This window comes from Camelina sativa, chromosome 4, assembly GCF_030686135.1.
Source record: "Camelina sativa cultivar CO46 ecotype springtype chromosome 4, ASM3068613v1".
NCBI lineage: Eukaryota > Viridiplantae > Streptophyta > Magnoliopsida > Brassicales > Brassicaceae > Camelina > Camelina sativa.
Genome location: NC_141883.1, coordinates 5,211,746 through 5,228,606, shown reverse-complemented (window position 1 = coordinate 5,228,606; position 16,861 = coordinate 5,211,746). Strand labels below are relative to the sequence as shown.

General features: G+C 35.1%; 4 protein-coding genes and 1 pseudogene across 5 annotated transcripts; 3 read left to right on the top strand and 2 right to left on the bottom strand.

Annotated features, from left to right (window-relative positions):
* Window positions 1-5,676: 5,676 nt before the first annotated feature.
* LOC104779877 (nudix hydrolase 13, mitochondrial) lies at window positions 5,677-7,463 on the top strand. Its single transcript, XM_010504299.3, has 6 exons — window positions 5,677-6,108; window positions 6,197-6,280; window positions 6,468-6,591; window positions 6,686-6,769; window positions 6,867-7,022; window positions 7,126-7,463. Exons 2-6 carry the CDS (start codon window positions 6,210-6,212, stop codon window positions 7,303-7,305), a joined length of 615 nt encoding a protein of 204 aa, XP_010502601.1. The 5' UTR covers window positions 5,677-6,108; window positions 6,197-6,209; the 3' UTR covers window positions 7,306-7,463.
* A 391-nt stretch (window positions 7,464-7,854) lies between these two features.
* On the bottom strand, window positions 7,855-10,451 carry LOC104779879 (DNA cross-link repair protein SNM1-like; annotated as a pseudogene). Its single transcript, XR_015596580.1, has 10 exons — window positions 9,892-10,451; window positions 9,642-9,805; window positions 9,312-9,551; window positions 9,075-9,219; window positions 8,861-8,995; window positions 8,694-8,760; window positions 8,549-8,626; window positions 8,374-8,426; window positions 8,143-8,280; window positions 7,855-8,051 (listed from the first exon to the last, which is right to left on the bottom strand). The product of XR_015596580.1 is annotated as a DNA cross-link repair protein SNM1-like (transcript).
* Window positions 10,452-10,489: 38 nt separating this feature from the next.
* LOC104790302 (putative magnesium transporter NIPA8) lies at window positions 10,490-13,865 on the top strand. The gene is made up of 13 exons (XM_010504301.3): window positions 10,490-10,977; window positions 11,128-11,340; window positions 11,430-11,514; window positions 11,603-11,664; window positions 11,773-11,858; window positions 11,953-12,026; window positions 12,106-12,208; window positions 12,295-12,423; window positions 12,500-12,599; window positions 12,693-12,812; window positions 12,955-13,118; window positions 13,202-13,301; window positions 13,389-13,865. Exons 2-13 carry the CDS (start codon window positions 11,248-11,250, stop codon window positions 13,602-13,604), a joined length of 1,332 nt encoding a protein of 443 aa, XP_010502603.1. The 5' UTR covers window positions 10,490-10,977; window positions 11,128-11,247; the 3' UTR covers window positions 13,605-13,865.
* A 478-nt stretch (window positions 13,866-14,343) lies between these two features.
* LOC147945422 (LOB domain-containing protein 24-like) lies at window positions 14,344-14,851 on the top strand. Its single transcript, XM_087509914.1, has 2 exons — window positions 14,344-14,496; window positions 14,641-14,851. Exons 1-2 carry the CDS (start codon window positions 14,344-14,346, stop codon window positions 14,848-14,850), a joined length of 363 nt encoding a protein of 120 aa, XP_087366040.1. The 3' UTR covers window position 14,851.
* Window positions 14,852-15,037: 186 nt separating this feature from the next.
* Window positions 15,038-16,641, bottom strand: LOC104779876 (pentatricopeptide repeat-containing protein At3g26630, chloroplastic). The gene has a single exon (XM_010504298.3). It carries the CDS (start codon window positions 16,581-16,583, stop codon window positions 15,240-15,242), a length of 1,344 nt encoding a protein of 447 aa, XP_010502600.1. The 5' UTR covers window positions 16,584-16,641; the 3' UTR covers window positions 15,038-15,239.
* Between the last annotated feature and the right edge of the window lie 220 nt (window positions 16,642-16,861).

Genomic DNA, 16,861 nt, shown 5'->3' with positions numbered 1-16,861 from the left:
ATCATACAAATCGGAAATGATTGAAAAGTGACTGAAAATAAAAATCAAATCAATTCGCTAGTCTGCACCAACCGCCTAGCTCGATTTTGAAAGCCCATTTTAGGCCCATTAAATGAATTCGTATGGGCGACTCGTTCTTCGTAAAATAGAATGATGCTTATGCCGGAATTGATTGTGCTTAATTAGAACCGAGATACAAAATTACCAACGAACCAAACCGGGACAACTTGGTTTGGTGTTCGGTCTGTTTCCATCACGTTTTGTGTCTTAAGAGATCCTTTTTCTTCCATGCTAAACTTTTTATTTGTAATTGTGAGGTTAGAGGTGTTTTCATCTGGATTCAATTCATTGTATCTTTCTTTTTTTGAATGTTTGGTGTATTGAAGGCAGAGTAACCAAAGCAAAAACAAATCTAATATGGATTGCCTAGTTCGGTTTAGTTTAAGCAAATTATGTAGTATAGCCAAACATTTTACTTTGACTATATCGTTTTATATTAGACCAATTCTTACCAAAAAAAAAACCTGAATAATTTGATGGGTAAGCCCACATTCAATTTATGTTCTCCTAACATTTTTCTTTTGTTGTTACCAGATACAAAATATCCGACTTTTCATCGAATATAGTTTTCTAAGTCATTGTATTGTATACTATACACAAGCCTTAATTATTTGGCAGAGAACCAAAATGTTCACACACATTTTCTCTTTCTTATTTTATCTATTAATTTGACATAGACTTTCTCTATTTAATTTACAAAAATCATATGTATATATATATATATATATATATCTTATTATATAAATCTTAGTTTTAAAAGTTAGTAATTCATATAATCGTGATATGTGTCAAATATATCGATAATATTTTGACATGTGTGAGAAGAAAATTTATTTAACAATTATTGAAAAATAAAAAATCCTAAAAATAAAAAGATTACAATTCTAATAGGAAAGTTATATATTAAATTACTAATTTCAATAGGAAAATATGTGCAATTAATAAGGAAAATATTTGGAATTTAATTACAATTATTATTTATTGTATTCATATAGTGAAAATAAATTTATACAGAAAAGTAATTAAAGTATAAAAAGGTTTAATGTGTTAAAATTAGTGATTAACATAATATAAGAAAAATAAGATAATCAAAATAAGAAATTAATGTAATTTTCTCAGTTTTTTAATCGGTGAATGATTTGATAGCTTATTCAATATTATGTTACTATATAAACCTTGGTTTTCAAAGTTAGTAACTCATGTGAACACGACATGTGTCAATTTTAACAATTAATTTTTTTGTCATGTGTTATACAGAAACTGCGTTTTAACATATTTGTAAATTATAAGAAATTTAAAATTTAAACAATTTAATAAATATAAAAAGATAGTTCATATATGTATATCAAAAATAATACTAATTCTAATTTTAAATTACTAATTCTATAAGAAAAAGAAATAAGAAAATTATACAAATAATTACTAGAATACCATAATTAAATAAATTATGCTGTCAATTATTAATCCTAAAAGAAAAAGGATTGTAGATACTCACCTTTATATAAACAAATAATTTTCTCATAATAACGTCTTTGAGTGTTTGATTAATTTATGATAATGTTAGTATAATTTTATCTAAAATTAGTTAGACAAGTAGTAAAACTATTACGTATGAGATTACAAAATATGAAACAAATATATTTAAGATCTTGTTAATTTTCAATTATAAGTTAAAATTAGTTTTCAATTTTTTTTTTAGAATTATGTTTTACTGATTTTTAGTTTTTTAAAAATATTAAGTAAGGTATAAATTTGATGCAATGCACATTTTTTTATATGAAAATTATAAATGTTACTCATTGGGATTGAGTGCATAGAATTAAAAACTAATTTTATTATTATGTAATATACAAAGAAATTGTATTGCAAGATTGAGTGTGTGAAATCTAAATCCGATTTAAAAAAATAAATGAAATAAAGTTAATTGTTGGAATATAACTTAAAATATGATATATTTAACTTATATTCGCGTTAATACGCGGACCTAATCTAGTATATAAATATATATATATATATATATATATATATATCTCAATTAAAAAATTATTGTATTTAGAAGTGAACAAAATTTATCATTCATGTCTCTTATATCTTTTGATATGTTGTATGATTAAATCTTTTGATTTTTTCCTTATTTGATAATTGGATAATTATCAATAATATTACCACATCCTCGTTTGTAATTTTTATTGTCTATTTCTTCTTACTCATAAGAAAAAGTCACCTTGAACAAAATCAGAGCATTTTTTTATCACAAGTCACCAACCATATATCCGACTTTCAAATTGTTTGCGGTTGGCATTGGTTCAATGTAATCTAGATTCACGAAATTTCATTATAAGTAATATCATGATTCAATCCTTCACGGAAGGTTAAATATATCAATTTCCAAAGTTTTTCATATTTAGATTAAAAAAACTCTAGCAACATATACTGTAATTTTTTCGGTCGGTTACTTTTATTCTCTCTACAGGTTAGATTTTCTTTGGTGCTCTAACTAATAAGTACCACTATATCTATTACACTAGGAGTTTAATATTTCTTTATTCTTTCTACACAAATTTGATTAAAATGCATAATTCAATTGTTCATGCATATTACGTATTATCAGGTCAAACTTATACTTCTCTTTTTGAAAGATGCTGGTATAACCTTTGTACTTGGTATAATCTAGTGCACTGCCCAAAGGTAAGTCTTTACTGTACAAGACACCATCACACCACGGATCGAATCCCGCTTCTTACGAATGTAGGGATTAGGCTAATGGGCCGACTTGTTGTGGTCCAATTGTTGACAAAAAAAAAACTTTTCTATTTAGAAAATTCCCCGTAAATTATAACCCTACGAAGAAAAAACATCGGATCTGTCTTCTTGAGAGATTGAGCGATGTTATTAAATATAGGCTGCGCCTGATCTATACTCTCTTAAAGAGTGGTATCGATTTCCCATAATATTCTCACTCCATAATCCTTGTTTAAAGAATTCCGGTAATCCGTTACATTAGCGGCATTAGAGGTATCTATATCAACCTTAAAGAAAGAAAAGAATGAAAAAAAGAAAAAAAACACATTAATATACACTAGTTTACAGCAAATTGATAAATGAAATAAATATTCCTAAAAAAACGCCAACTATTTAATATTTGCCAGAAAAAACATGAATTTTTTTCGTTGCCAGAAAAATACGCAGACTATTTTTTAGTTGATAAAAAGTACGCAAACTATTATATTTTTCCAATTTCTTCTCCTATCCATTATGACCGTTAACGAAACTGTGACGACGTTAATATTTTTGAAAAAAAATCCAAAAACAACACGAACTATTTATTTTTCCCAAAAAATACATTAACTTTTTTTTCTTCGCCTGAAAATACATAATTTTCCATTTCTTATTTTTCCAATAACAATGTTAGAGATCATAAGTCATAATTTTCATAATTTTCTCTGCTCTATTGAACTTCGTACAAATATGAAGTTTACACTACTATTTAGGATAACTAAATTCAAGAACAAAAATACACAATTAGATTAATCAACACTTAGACTCTAAAATTTCATGAGATCTCCACATTTGGATTGACAGACAGTCAATTATATATATCAGAACATGTTGTTGGTACTAGTTCCTTTGACTCCAAGTAAGTTAATTTAACATCCATGATATTCTTTCTATTCATTTGGCTCCATTCCCGGCACATTTATGTTTCCTTCTGGTAGGCTAAAATGTATGCCATCAAGAAGGTTCTTCAAGACAAGCGGTATAAGAACAGGGAACTACAAATAATGAAGATGCTAGACCATTCCAATGTCGTTGCTTTAAAGCATAGCTTCTTCTCAAGAACAGACAAATGAAGAGGTTTATTTGAATCTTGTACTTGAATTTGTGCCTGAGACTGTCAATTGTGTTGCAAGAGGTTACAGTAGGACGAATCAGCTGATGCCACTAATATACGTTAAACCTAGGGAATTTGGCTGAGAATGCCATTTTCCACAAAAGCTTATCAAGAATGCCATTTTTGTTTTTCTTCTCTAAAATGCCAGTTTTTAATTGGAGGAAGGAGTGAGAAGACCAAATTACCTCTGTCCAGAAAACTGAAAAAAGCGCAGGTGGGAGAATACCAAGTGACGTGCGTTTTAAAATGGAGACAAATTTTGTGGAACTAGACACACGAATGATGAACCTCGGGTGGACCAGATCCAACGCCTACAAGATTAGTCCATCCAAAATTTGTCCTTCAATCTCTTAAGTGGACTAGATCCACTTGGTTGGACTCAACTTGTTTACCTGCATATCTAATGATGCATGTACTGATTTTATTGTGCATCCAGTGGACCAGATTAAACGCCCGAACAAGTTTTTGTCCACCACATTTATGTCCTTCGGTCTCTTTAGTAGACCAAATCTGCTTTGTTGACACACTTGTCCATCTCAATTATGTCCTTTGCTCTCTTAGTGGACAATATATGATTGGTAGACGAAACTTGTCCTTCAATATGAAACCATTTTCTCCACCCTGCTGACGCACGCACTAGTCTTATTGAAAAATATCATATTCAACCTTCAAGGAAGCGTATTTAGTCCATCAGATCTGGTCCATCATAAATATACCGATCTTATTGTGCCTCCAGTGGACCAGATTAAACGCCCGAACAAGTTTTTGTCCACCACATTTATGTTCTTCGGTCTCTTTAGTAGACCAGATCCGCTTTGTTGACACACTTGTCCATCTCAATTATGTCCTTTGCTCTCTTAGTGGACAATATATGATTGGTAGACGAAACTTGTCCTTCAATATGAAACTATTTTCTCCACCCTGCTGACACACGCACTAGTCTTATTGAAAAATATCATATTCAACCTTCAAGGAAGCGTATTTAGTCCATCAGATCTGGTCCATCATAAATATACCGATCTTATTGTGCCTCCAGTGGACCAGATTAAACGTCCGAACAGGTTTTTGTCCACCACATTTATGTTCTTCGGTCTCTTTAGTAGACCAGATCCGCTTTGTTGACACACTTGTCCATCCCAATTATGTCATTCGCTCTCTTAGTGGACAATATATGATTGGTAGATGATAATTGTCCTTCAATATGAAACCATTTTCTCCACCCTGCAGTCCTGCTAACGCATGTACTGGTCTTATTGAAAAATATCATACCCAGCCTTCAAGGAACCATATCTAGTCCATCAGATCTTGTCCATCATAAGAAAAAAAATCGGTTTATATATCAGATCTGGTCTATTAAAGTTGTATAGAGAATGAAACGAAGAAACTCAAAATTGAGAAATATCATACTTAACCTTGAGAGGAGCATCTCCAGAACGAACAAAACACTCTGCTCATCCACGGCGAAGCATGTGGGTTAGATGGAGGTGGTGATTTTGAAAGAATTTATTTTTTTCGAAGAAAGAAAGAAGAGACAAGAAGAGAGAGAGAGATGAAATCTCGAGAGAAATGATAATAGAAAGAAGAGAAATGAGAAAGAAATAGAAGAATGATGGTTTTATAGATCATGACCCTATGACATTTCAAAAAATATTTAATGGAAAGTGGAATGTTCATGGCATATTCTACAAAAATCTCTTAAACCTACAATCACGTAAATATTTTCTGGATTTTCTATTATTTATTTTACTTTTTTTTTGTAGATTTTCTGTTTTTTTTTTTAATTATAAATTTAATATAAAAAATGTGAAAAAGAACGAGTGGTTTATATTATAGTTAATAAAAGAATTGAATGCTCTCTTTCGTCAGCTGCTCTCTCTCTTAAAATTTGTCACCGGAAAAAGCTCATCTTTCTCCTTCTTCCCATATGGCTAACAAACCAAAACCGTTCCTTTCTTTTTTCATTTCTCTTAGTTTTTTTTTTTGTTTCCGGTTGTGTTTTTCAGCTCCTTCGTTCTTCAGTTCTGGGTTAAGATATAATCGTAAAAATTGAATCTTTATTGAACAAAGATGATTCGCCATGGAAGCAAAAGCTATGATGACACCAATAGATAAAGACAGGATTTTTTTCACAGCTTAGGGACCTCTGCATTTTCCCTGTAATTGGTTCTTCTTCTTCTTCGATCTTACAGAGAAATTTGTGTTTTTTTTTTTTTTTTTTTGTTAATTTGGAATTGACTCTTTCAGGTTTTATAAAAAAATGTCGAATCTTTCAGCAAGAACAGGACGAGACCATCAACGTTATGACAACAACTTCCGTCTTGTTTCTGGGTACTTAATCCTTTTCTCTCACCTTTTTACTTTCATGCGGGGTTGACCTTAATTTATGCTTTGAAATCATTCTTGATTGATATGATGTGGTGTGGTGTGGTGTGTCTGGTTTGTTCAATTCGACTTTCAATATTGGAAAATTAGAAAAAGACCATAATAATTCATGTGTTGAATGTGATGATGACAGATGCATTCCATATAGGCTGGTGAAAGATGAAGAGGAGGATGACTCAACAAGTGTTGACTTTGAAAACAAGCTTGAAGTTCTTATGGTTTCATCTCCTAATCGTCACGATCTCGTTTTCCCAAAGGTCTTGATCCTTGATTTTGATGCATGTTACCACTATATGAAAAAAGTGAATAAAGTGTTATTGTATGAATCTTTTATTTGTGTTATGTGTTCAGGGAGGATGGGAAGATGATGAGACTGTTCTTGAAGCTGCCTCTCGTGAAGCCATGGAAGAAGCAGGAGTTAAAGGAATACTAAGAGTTAGTTTCCCTGTTTCAGCACAGACTTTATAGATAGCTCTGAGAAATTTTTTTGTATAGATTTAGATTGAGTCTGTCTTTTTGGTGTGTTCTTTAGGAAGATCCATTAGGTGTTTGGGAGTTTAGAAGCAAGAGTAGCAGTATGGAAGCTGATTGCTGCTTAGCTGGTGGATGCAAAGGTTATATGTTTGCGTTAGAAGTGAAGGAAGAACTTGCGACATGGCCAGAGCAAGAAAACCGCGAGAGAAGATGGGTAAAATAGCGCAAAAATGTTGCTTCTGTTTGTGTCATATTACATTATAAACAACTCAGAGATGTCATATACTGATAAGGGGTTTGTTTGTAAAAATGTACAGTTGAATGTTAAAGAAGCCTTGGAGCTGTGTCGGTATGAGTGGATGCAGAGCGCGCTTGAAGAGTTTCTAAGAGTAATGGCAGAAGAAGGAAGCACAAAGGAAGACTTTATTGACATTTCCAGCATTTCGAATAGAGGAGAGCGTCAAATTGATCCTCAGTACTGCTCTGTAGTTAATTAGTTTCGTTTCTCTAGGTTTATCAAACGTCCCAACTGTAATATATTATTGAAAGCTTCTTCTGGAAACAAAGTTAAGACATGATGAGAAGCAAATGGGTTAAGACCCTGTGACTTGAATGTGTTTCTCAAAAGTAAAAAGACAAACGGAGATTATATTAACTCATAGGATCCGTTGGTTTGATGCTCTCTGACTGAAACTACCAAACAAATAAGGACAAAAGATTTTGAAACAGTAATCTCATAGGCCAAATGCATCTCTGAGACTAGGAACCCTTGCTTGGACAGGATTGGTCCAGTTCCCAGTGATGCAACTAAATGGTTTGTATGTGACTAAAACAGGAATCAGGAAGTATCATCGGAGTGTTTGCAATGAGGATAATGGTAGTTCACCATCTCCAGATACTGAATCCCCTTCGATTTGGTTATCTTATTCTTTCTTTGCATTAACTCTACTCATTGCTTGTCGTGTCAAATGATCAATTCATCTTGATGTTGATGCTAATCCTTCTTCTAGGTACAGATAACTAAATGTAGAATATAGACAATATTGTTTCTTTGGACTCTTTTCTTATCATAACTACAAGAATTTAGCCACAAGGTGATATACTAGATCAATACAAGAGAATATCCAAGAATAAACCTCTGGATCAAAGAATATCATGAATCCTTCCCAACTACTTTAACTCTACTGTATTCACCAGTTGCAGTATCCAAGATCTTACAGAATCATCAAGCATCCCTTGAAAGCTTTAATGGTAAACATAAAGGGATTCAGAAACTGCAAAAAAAGGGGGGAAGTATTTCAGATAGAATGACCAAAAGATATTGTTTTTCTTACCAGTAGAAAGCAATAATCATCCATCAACCTGGAGGAGTCTCAGCGTCTGAGCCATTCTCTGAAACATGATTGCATTTTCTCGCGATTTTCAGCATTTGCATTGTTCACTGTCGGAATAATCTTATCTGGCCTTAAAAACTGCGTAACAATGGATTCAGTTATTGCTAAAAGATGTACAAATTTATCGAGGAAAGCCAAGGGTAAGAAAATAACAACATTCCTGGTACGCACTTGAACAAACTCACGAAGTTCTGTGAAGCTTGAATGCTCACTATATGGAACCCCTAGAAAGATACATAATTTACAGGGTCAGGAAAATAGGCTCCCCACGATTCATGAGGATACTTAGAGCTGTGTGCACAATATATCACTGAAGCTCATACAGAATTACAAAAATCAAACTCACCGTAAATGGTTATTTTTCCCCTTGAAGTTGGTTTTATTAGATCAAGGTGTTCGCCTACTTTCTCGGAGTAAGTCCAACCTGAAAACAAACTTTACATATTTGTATAAACAAAAACCTATAAAAAAAGGCAAGGGGCAAAATTCACCTGTGGGCCTAAATGCCAAAACTGCTCCATACTGTTCTCTATAAATCTTCAAGTGTTCATCGAGTCTCTTCAGTAATTATTAGTAACAGAGATAAGATCATGAGAGGATGACATGGAAACTATATATGATAATACTTGAGAAAAGCATCTTGGTTTTAGAGATATACTTCAACTTTCAATGATGACATAGGCAAAACATGAAGACATGTGGTTTTCCCATCTGTACAAAGATTCTTAGAAATATCATCCCAACCAAATGATTGCAGGATCCGTCTTCTTGAAGCATTTGCAAATATCTTAACCTGAAATCCCCACAAAGTTAGAACATGGAAGTCCAGAAAAGATGGCTAAAAGGCAAAAGATAATTTCTCCAGGAATTACCCCAAGAGCTTTGGAAATAGCAAGATAAACACATTCTTTTCCAATGCTATAAGAACCAACCACAATCAGAGTCTTCGGTTGCTTCCTAAGGAAATCCTTTGTGATTCTCACAGCATAACTTAAGACATCTTCTTTAGAGGGGAACCTAAACATAAAATGGATGGATCAAACATTTACGAGCATGCTCCCTCAAATACATCATGAGTTCTTCTATTATTCAAAAGTTTGTGCTCTCACTTGTATCTAGGATTGCAATATGTTGTATCCAAATACAGAACATGAAATCGTTGGTTAAAGAGGAGAGGATGAGTTTGCATCTGTTTCGAAGCCCTGAAATCTCCGGTGTGCAGATAACACGTTCCATCTAACAGACGAAAGTGAATAAGAGCAGCACCAGGGCAATGATTAGCTTCAATTAAAGTGACTTTGATTCCATTAATAGTGTATTCAACGTCTAGCTCCAATGGCTGTATAAACCTACACACAGAATTCACCACACTGAAAACTCAATACACAGTTTGTAGGAAGTCCTTATAGAGACATAGATAGCATTAGCAAAGAGCTTACGAGGGATCGACAGAGAGACTAAGTGATAGAGGAGCAGTAAATAGGACCATGAGCCCAAGCTTTAGTGAGACCAATGTAATGATCAGCGTGAAAATGAGTAAGGAAATAAGCAGAGCATCCTTGAACACAACCATATCGAAACGCATCCACAGTGAACGGTGTTCCTACATAAATTTCACGAAATTGGCAAAGAGAGAAGACGTCTAAGGGATATGAATGCGAAGAAGAAGAAGAAGAAGAAGAGGAAGACCTGGCAGTTTCTTGTAAAAAGGACATGGTCTAGGCGAGTCATTGCTAAACAAAGAGTCTCTACGCCTCTTTCCAAGACTAGTAGTCGTCTTTTTCGCTGAAGTAGAAGCAGGTGAAGTGAAAGGAGAAGGCTTTTGTAAACCCCAAATCTGAAACAGGTCAGTTTGTTTCATCTTCTTCGTTGTATCAGGAGAACTCTCTTGTAAACCCCAAATCTGAAACAAGTTCGATTGTTTCATCTTCTTCTTCTTCTCAGAAGAAACAACGACCTCTTCATCTTCTTCTTCCACTAAACAAGACCAATCAGAACCAGCCTTATAGAAATCAGACGCAAAACCCTCTTCGTCTTTAACATCGTCGTCGTAGAACACAAAACCCTCTTCTTCTTCTTCTTCATTTACACCGTCGTTGAAACGAGAACCAAACCAGTCGTCGTCCTCTTCATCAGAAACCTCCATTTTATTTTTCTCTCTCCTATGAAACTAAAAGGTCCAAAAGAGTCAATTTTGACCCGCACCCGCCAAAGGTCGCTTCTTTTTGGCCATCGAGTGTGTCTCTCAACGAGAGAGAGAGAGAGAGAGAAAGGAAGAGAGAGAGAGTAAAAATGGTAAAAAGCCCAAAACAAAACGTGAGGAGCAGCAAGAAGACAGATTTAAACACAAAAAGGGCCCAACCACTAACGTCATTTTTGTATGATTAAAATCGCGTAGTCGTCGTGGTCGTCGTCTTCTTCGTTGTTCAAACCCGTCACCGTCGTTTGGAAGCTTTATCGGCACAATTGGGTCTTCCTTACGAAAAAATCAAAACTTTTTTTAGAATTTTCAATTTTTGGGGGAAAGATCCAATTTTTTTTTTTTTGAATGAATGTGAAAAGGGAAAGATCCAATTTTTATTCTTCTTCCTTTTAGTCGACGCCATTTTGGTTTGGTAAAGCTTAAATCTCATTTTCATAAAAAAGGAAAAAAAAAATACTTAATTTTTTGTTTTCTTTGTTGGGAGAGGAGGAGGACTTGTAAGTAAATCTGCATCTTCTGTTAGAATCGATCTGGATCTGAATCTCCTCTCTATCATCGTCTCTTCTTCGCAGGTTTTGCCTCCTTTTCCCTTCTCTATGCTAATCTCCGTAAACCCTTGTTTCAATTTTGATCTCTGTTCCCATTGGCCTTATCAAAGCTGCAAGCTTTGTGTTTGAAATCACCATCAAATAGCCCCTTCTTAGGTCTTCTTCTCTTTGTAGGTTTTGAAGGCTAAGATTCATTCATATGAGGAGGGCCTGAGCTAGTTGATTCTTTCAAGTTTACAGCTTTAGATGATCTCTAATTGAACAAGTCTGTATTCTTTATTTTTTTTAAAAATCATGGGAGAATGGGTCATCGGAGCTTTCATCAACATTTTTGGAAGTGTTGCTATTAATTTCGGCACAAACCTTCTCAAATTGGGACATAATGAGGTCTGCAATTTGCCTCAGCCACCCACTGTTTGATTGCATTTTAATCTTGTGAAGCTTATATAGACTTTGTGTGTGTTTTATCTTATCAGCGAGAAAGGTTAGCTCTACAAGATAATGGTGGCGGAGGGAAGATGCCATTGAAGCCAATTATACATTTTCAGACATGGAGAGTTGGTATGCTCTCTGGTCTTGAAACCTTTTTCCCCCCTTTGGTGTTTATATGAAGCTAGTTCTGAGTCAAATGTTGTTGGAAATTTTACAGGGATCCTAGTCTTTCTTCTTGGGAATTGCCTCAATTTCATTTCGTTTGGTTATGCTGCTCAGGTAAAATTGATTTGTTTGGCACTGCCTACTTGCGTGATTTGTAAGATTTCATTGATTGCGTTATGGTTTCTCTTCCGTTTCCTTACCTTGACGCACTCTCTTTTGCAGTCCCTTCTAGCAGCTCTTGGATCCATTCAATTTGTATCCAACATAGCATTTGCTTATGTTGTATTGAACAAAATGGTGACTGTCAAGTATGCAAACAACCTCACTGCAATTTTTTTAACATGCATAACCGATTTACTAAGTCTCTGCTCTTCTAATATCTTTGGTATGCCTTGGTCACAGAGTACTTGTTGCTACAGCCTTTATAGTTCTTGGAAACGTTTTCCTTGTAGCTTTTGGTAATCATCAGTCACCAGGTTGCTATTCTTGAACGAATAGGTTTTGGTCTATTGTTTTTTCACAAAGCGTGACCTAATGTATGTCTTCTGTGCTCAGTTTTCACACCCGAACAGTTGGCAGAGAAATATAGCAATGTAACGTTCTTGGTCTACTGTGGGATTTTGATTATAATAGTAGTCGTGCACCATTTCCTCTATAGGTGAGTCTTGCATTTGAAATTGTAGCCTTGCACTATTTTTCAACTATCTGCCCCTCTTGTGTGATCAGTTTAATCGAAATATTCAGGAAGGGAGAAGTTTTAATTTCTATGCCCGGACAAGAAATTAGCTCGTATTGGAAGATGCTGCTTCCTTTCTCATATGCTGTGGTCTCGGGTGCTATAGGATCATGTTCGGTTTTATTTGCCAAGTCACTGTGAGTCTGCAAATCTACTGGGCTTTACTTGAAAATCCGATAGTTTCAGGTGCTAAATTTGAGTTTCATTTTGCAGCTCAAACTTGCTGAGATTGGCCATGTCTAGTAGCTATCAATTGCACAGCTGGTTCACATACTCTATGCTTCTTTTATTTCTTAGTACAGCCGGATTCTGGGTAAAAGCCATAATCTACTGAAATTGTTTTGGTGTGCCGTTGAGAAGATAAAGTTACTGCAGTTTTAACGTCTTTCCTGTTCTTGTGTTGCAGATGACAAGATTGAATGAAGGATTGTCTCTGTATGATGCAATTCTCATAGTTCCTATGTTTCAGATTGCTTGGACTTTCTTCTCCATCTGTACAGGATTCATCTACTTTCAAGAGTTTCAGGTTCATCTATTAAATAAATTGTGATGCTTTTCCTCTCTTTTCTTTATCTTTGGGCTAAAACGGATCCAGATGATTAGTTTGATCAAGTTGTCACAGAATGGTGTGGGTTTAGGCTTAGATAATTTTCTTCTTCCTTAAACAGGTTTTTGATGCGCTAAGAACAACAATGTTCATATTAGGAATGATGTGTGTATTCTTAGGCATTTCTTTACTAGCACCTGATGATACAAGAGGCAACGAGACAAAAGATAGTTCATCATCTCTCGACTCTATCGTGTCCTCGAGCCTACCAACAGAAGAGGACAGGTAACCATTGCATTCTTGTTAAGTCCCTAAGTCAGAAGTTTTTCATGTTTTAGCTACTAACTATTTTTGATCTTTTATAACAGGTTGATGCCACAATCATCTGAAGATGGACATAGCAAAGACACAAGAGTAGTTGTACATGGATTGTATATGAAAGCAGCTGATCTAATTGCCAAGACAAAGGTACCCACAAGTGAAAGTATCATTACTTGTGAGCTTTACCAGCATTACTAAAACAAAACCGACTCTTTTACTTCATTGTCTTTGCAGACTGCTTGTTTAGCAGCATTGGGCTTTGGTGAAGACTCTATAAATGCATCTGCGATTCTAGTGATGCCAATGGTATCTTCGAAGATTACAGGGTTCAGAGGAAATGGACTCGAACGGGCTAAGATTTTGTCCATGAGAGGATCAGGATGGAGCAAACTAGCCATGGAAGAAGAAGGAACAAGAATGCTTGAAAAGACCGTCTCTTCAAAGGCTTAAGTAGGTAGTGAAAACAGAAAGCTATGAGACAGAATCTCTCAGGTGCAATTCTTCTGTTATCATATATGGCTTTAGGAGCAAAATCTGTTTTTAGGAAACCATCCCACGATTGTGTATTCTTGCAAGAACCCAAATTGTATTACATAACATCTCTGTATATTCATTTTTTTGTTTGAGACCTGTGAAAAGTGTTTCATAAAGCACAGAATGTAAACAAGTTTGAATCGAGTTTATTACTATAACAAATCCATATTTTGAGAATCACATTTGTGAACAGCCACTCTTGCTCTCCTTAGAACACCATGACTAACGTCTTAACAACCTCTTATCACCGGTTTAAAAATGAGTAGTCATCATTGAAAACCTTTTATATGATACCAGCAATGTTACGATACTGTTTCATTAATCCGAGAGGACGGAAGCGGATCTATTGAATTCCAAATTTCTGGTCTAGAACTTTGACAAAAGGAGCGAGACAGTTAGTGCAATTTATTCTCTTGAGGAGAACTACACAACATTAATATCATCAACGCCAACGGTAATATTAGTCTAATTAATTTCATTTCTATGAGAAATCAACATTAATAGTGTTACCTTAAGTAAATGTTCTAAACATTTAGAAACTGGAAAGTAGCCGTTGGTGTAATTGGAAAAAAGAAAGGAAACGAAAATTGATACAAATAGCCAAATCCTTTGTCTAGATTTCACAATCTTTGTGTTCTTTCTGAGAAGATCTGTGATGAATCCAAAAAGATGTGCTGCTTGCAAATATCTGAGAAGAAGATGTCCAAAAGATTGTATTTTCGCACCTTATTTCCCTCCAAACGATCCTGCAAAATTTGCATGTATCCACAGAATCTATGGTGCTGGGAATGTTTCCAAAATGCTTCAGGTAATATATCTATTACATCTTTTTTTTTTTTTTTTTTGTGTGTATATCTGTTCTAAAATCCTACTTAAGATCACGTACTTACGTTTATGCATATCTATATAAGCATATTCATGTTTGGATTTTTGGTGATCTTTTTGACAACAGCAACTTCCTGATCAGACGAGAGCTGAAGCAGTGGAGTCTTTGTGCTTTGAAGCAAAATGCAGAGTAGATGATCCTGTTTATGGATGTGTTGGCATTATTCATTTACTTCAAACTCAAATTCAGAATGCTCAGAATGAATTAGCCAAAACTCAAGCTGAGGTTGCTGTTGCTCAAACCAAACTTGGCCAAACCCAAAATTCTGACTTCTGAGTTTAAGTAATATCTCTCAGTTTCATCAATAATTTCTGAATAATATTTCCTTCTGCATTTCTGTTTCTGACTGTGTCAACTCTCTTTTGTTCAATGATGCTGATCCTCTTTGAAGTTCCACTAACATTGATATATCAGAATCATAAGGCCATTAGCTACGTTATAGTAAGGCCATTAACGCGTTAAATCCAAGTAACACAGACATGAATTGCACTCAATAAAAATCGAATCGAATTTACAATTTCACTGCTTGAGCAAATCTAAACTCCATTCCTTTTACAGTTGTACATTACATTACACTACTTTTGCGGGAGCTTTTCTTGTATAGTTTACAAAAATGAACAATGAATCTGTTGGAAAAAATATATATGTCAAGAGACACTGAACCTTCAAAATCGGCCTGTATCCCACTTTGAGAACATAATCTGATGCTGGCTCGGAGTTTCGTGTCTTTCATTCACTTGATCCATGTATTCATTACCAAATGAAGTAGTGTGGTTTGGATAAGACTCCATAGAATCAACCAAGTCTGAAACTTCGAGGGCTTTCTCCAACAGTTGGATCATACAAGCATAATGTTCCGGAATAGGTGAGATACCGTAAACTTGGATCATCCATGTGAAGTACTTCAAACCCTCCTTTACATTCCCGGTATTAGCACAAGCGGATAAGACACCAACGAAAGTGATAGCATCTGGCTCTACGCTTGCTTCTTCTTCCATATCTTGAAACAGAGACAACGCCTCTTCTCCACATCCATGTACACCCAAACTAGTAATCATCGAGTTCCAAGTCGCTAAACTCTTACTCTGCATCACATCAAAGACTTTCCTAGCGTCCTGCAAGCTACCACATTTGCTATACATATCGATCAAAGCAGTTCCAAGGAAAGAATCAACCACAAAACCGTTTTTGTGAGCATAGTCATGAACCCATCTTCCCATGGACAAGCTTCCAAGCTGAGTAGAAGCTTGCAACAAATTAACAATCGTATACTCATTAGGCTTAACACGATCATCAACCTGCATTCTCCTAAAGAGCTGAAACGCCTCATCAGGTCTACGGTTCTTAACATAAGCAGTGATCATTGCAGTCCATGAAACAACGTTTCTCCTTGGCATCTGATTGAATACAATCTCTGCTGAATCCAACTGAGAATTCGAGACAAGACCATAAAGCACAGTAGTCCATGAAACAATACTTCTCCCAGGCATTTTATCAAACACCTTACGTCCACAATCTGGTTTCCCACATTTAAAGTAAAGATCCATGAGAGTGTTCTGGAAGAACACATCACTAAAAAACCCAGCTTTAATAGCTAAACCATGGACTTGGGTACCTAAATGAATATACGAAGAAGCGAGACAAGCTTTGATAACAAAAGGTAAAGTGAATTTATCAAAGTGAGAGTGATGATGAGTGAGCATAAGGATAAAGAGAAGAAGAGCTTCACGAGGCTTATGATTAAGAGAGAGAGAACGTATCATAAGGTTCCAAGTAAAGGTAGAAGGAGACTGAAGTTGGTTGAAGACGAGAGAAGCGTATTGGGTTTCTCCGAATGAAGAAGAAACACTTATAAGCTGACGAACTAGTAACTGATCGTTTGTGAGATTGTGTTTGATGACTCTGGTGTGGATTTGTTTCAATTGAGAGAAACTTGAACAGGTTCGGAGAGAGTAAGAAGCTTCGAGAGATCGGAATTGTGGAGGAGAAGACGGCGACGGAGCCGCCATCGATTAATAAACGAGTAATCCCCCAAATTCTCACATTCAATCGATTGATCGATCGTGTGTGGATGATGATGAAGCACTTGGCGTGGGTATATAAACCGTACCGAACCGAATTATATTTTCGGTTCTTGGGTTAAACCAATCGGCATGACGAGTGGAGTGGAGTGCTTTGATAACCGGTTCGGTTCAGAACTATTAAACTAAAAATTATCAAAATTCTGTGGTAAGTTTAACGAAAATTATCGAACGTTTATTTAAACATGATGTGGATTTATTTGATA

Coding starts and splice junctions, on each gene's coding strand:
- LOC104779877 (XM_010504299.3), top strand. CDS start 6,210: ATGTCGAATCTTTCAGCAAGAACAGGACGAGACCATCAACGTTATGAC. Junction 6,770..6,866: donor GAGTTAAAGGAATACTAAGA/GTTAGTTTCCCT, acceptor TGTGTTCTTTAG/GAAGATCCATTAGGTGTTTG. Junction 7,023..7,125: donor AAAACCGCGAGAGAAGATGG/GTAAAATAGCGC, acceptor AAAAATGTACAG/TTGAATGTTAAAGAAGCCTT.
- LOC147945422 (XM_087509914.1), top strand. CDS start 14,344: ATGAATCCAAAAAGATGTGCTGCTTGCAAATATCTGAGAAGAAGATGT. Junction 14,497..14,640: donor ATGTTTCCAAAATGCTTCAG/GTAATATATCTA, acceptor TTTTGACAACAG/CAACTTCCTGATCAGACGAG.
- LOC104779876 (XM_010504298.3), bottom strand. CDS start 16,583: ATGGCGGCTCCGTCGCCGTCTTCTCCTCCACAATTCCGATCTCTCGAA.
- LOC104790302 (XM_010504301.3), top strand. CDS start 11,248: ATGGGAGAATGGGTCATCGGAGCTTTCATCAACATTTTTGGAAGTGTT. Junction 12,600..12,692: donor TTAGTACAGCCGGATTCTGG/GTAAAAGCCATA, acceptor CTTGTGTTGCAG/ATGACAAGATTGAATGAAGG. Junction 13,302..13,388: donor ATCTAATTGCCAAGACAAAG/GTACCCACAAGT, acceptor TTGTCTTTGCAG/ACTGCTTGTTTAGCAGCATT.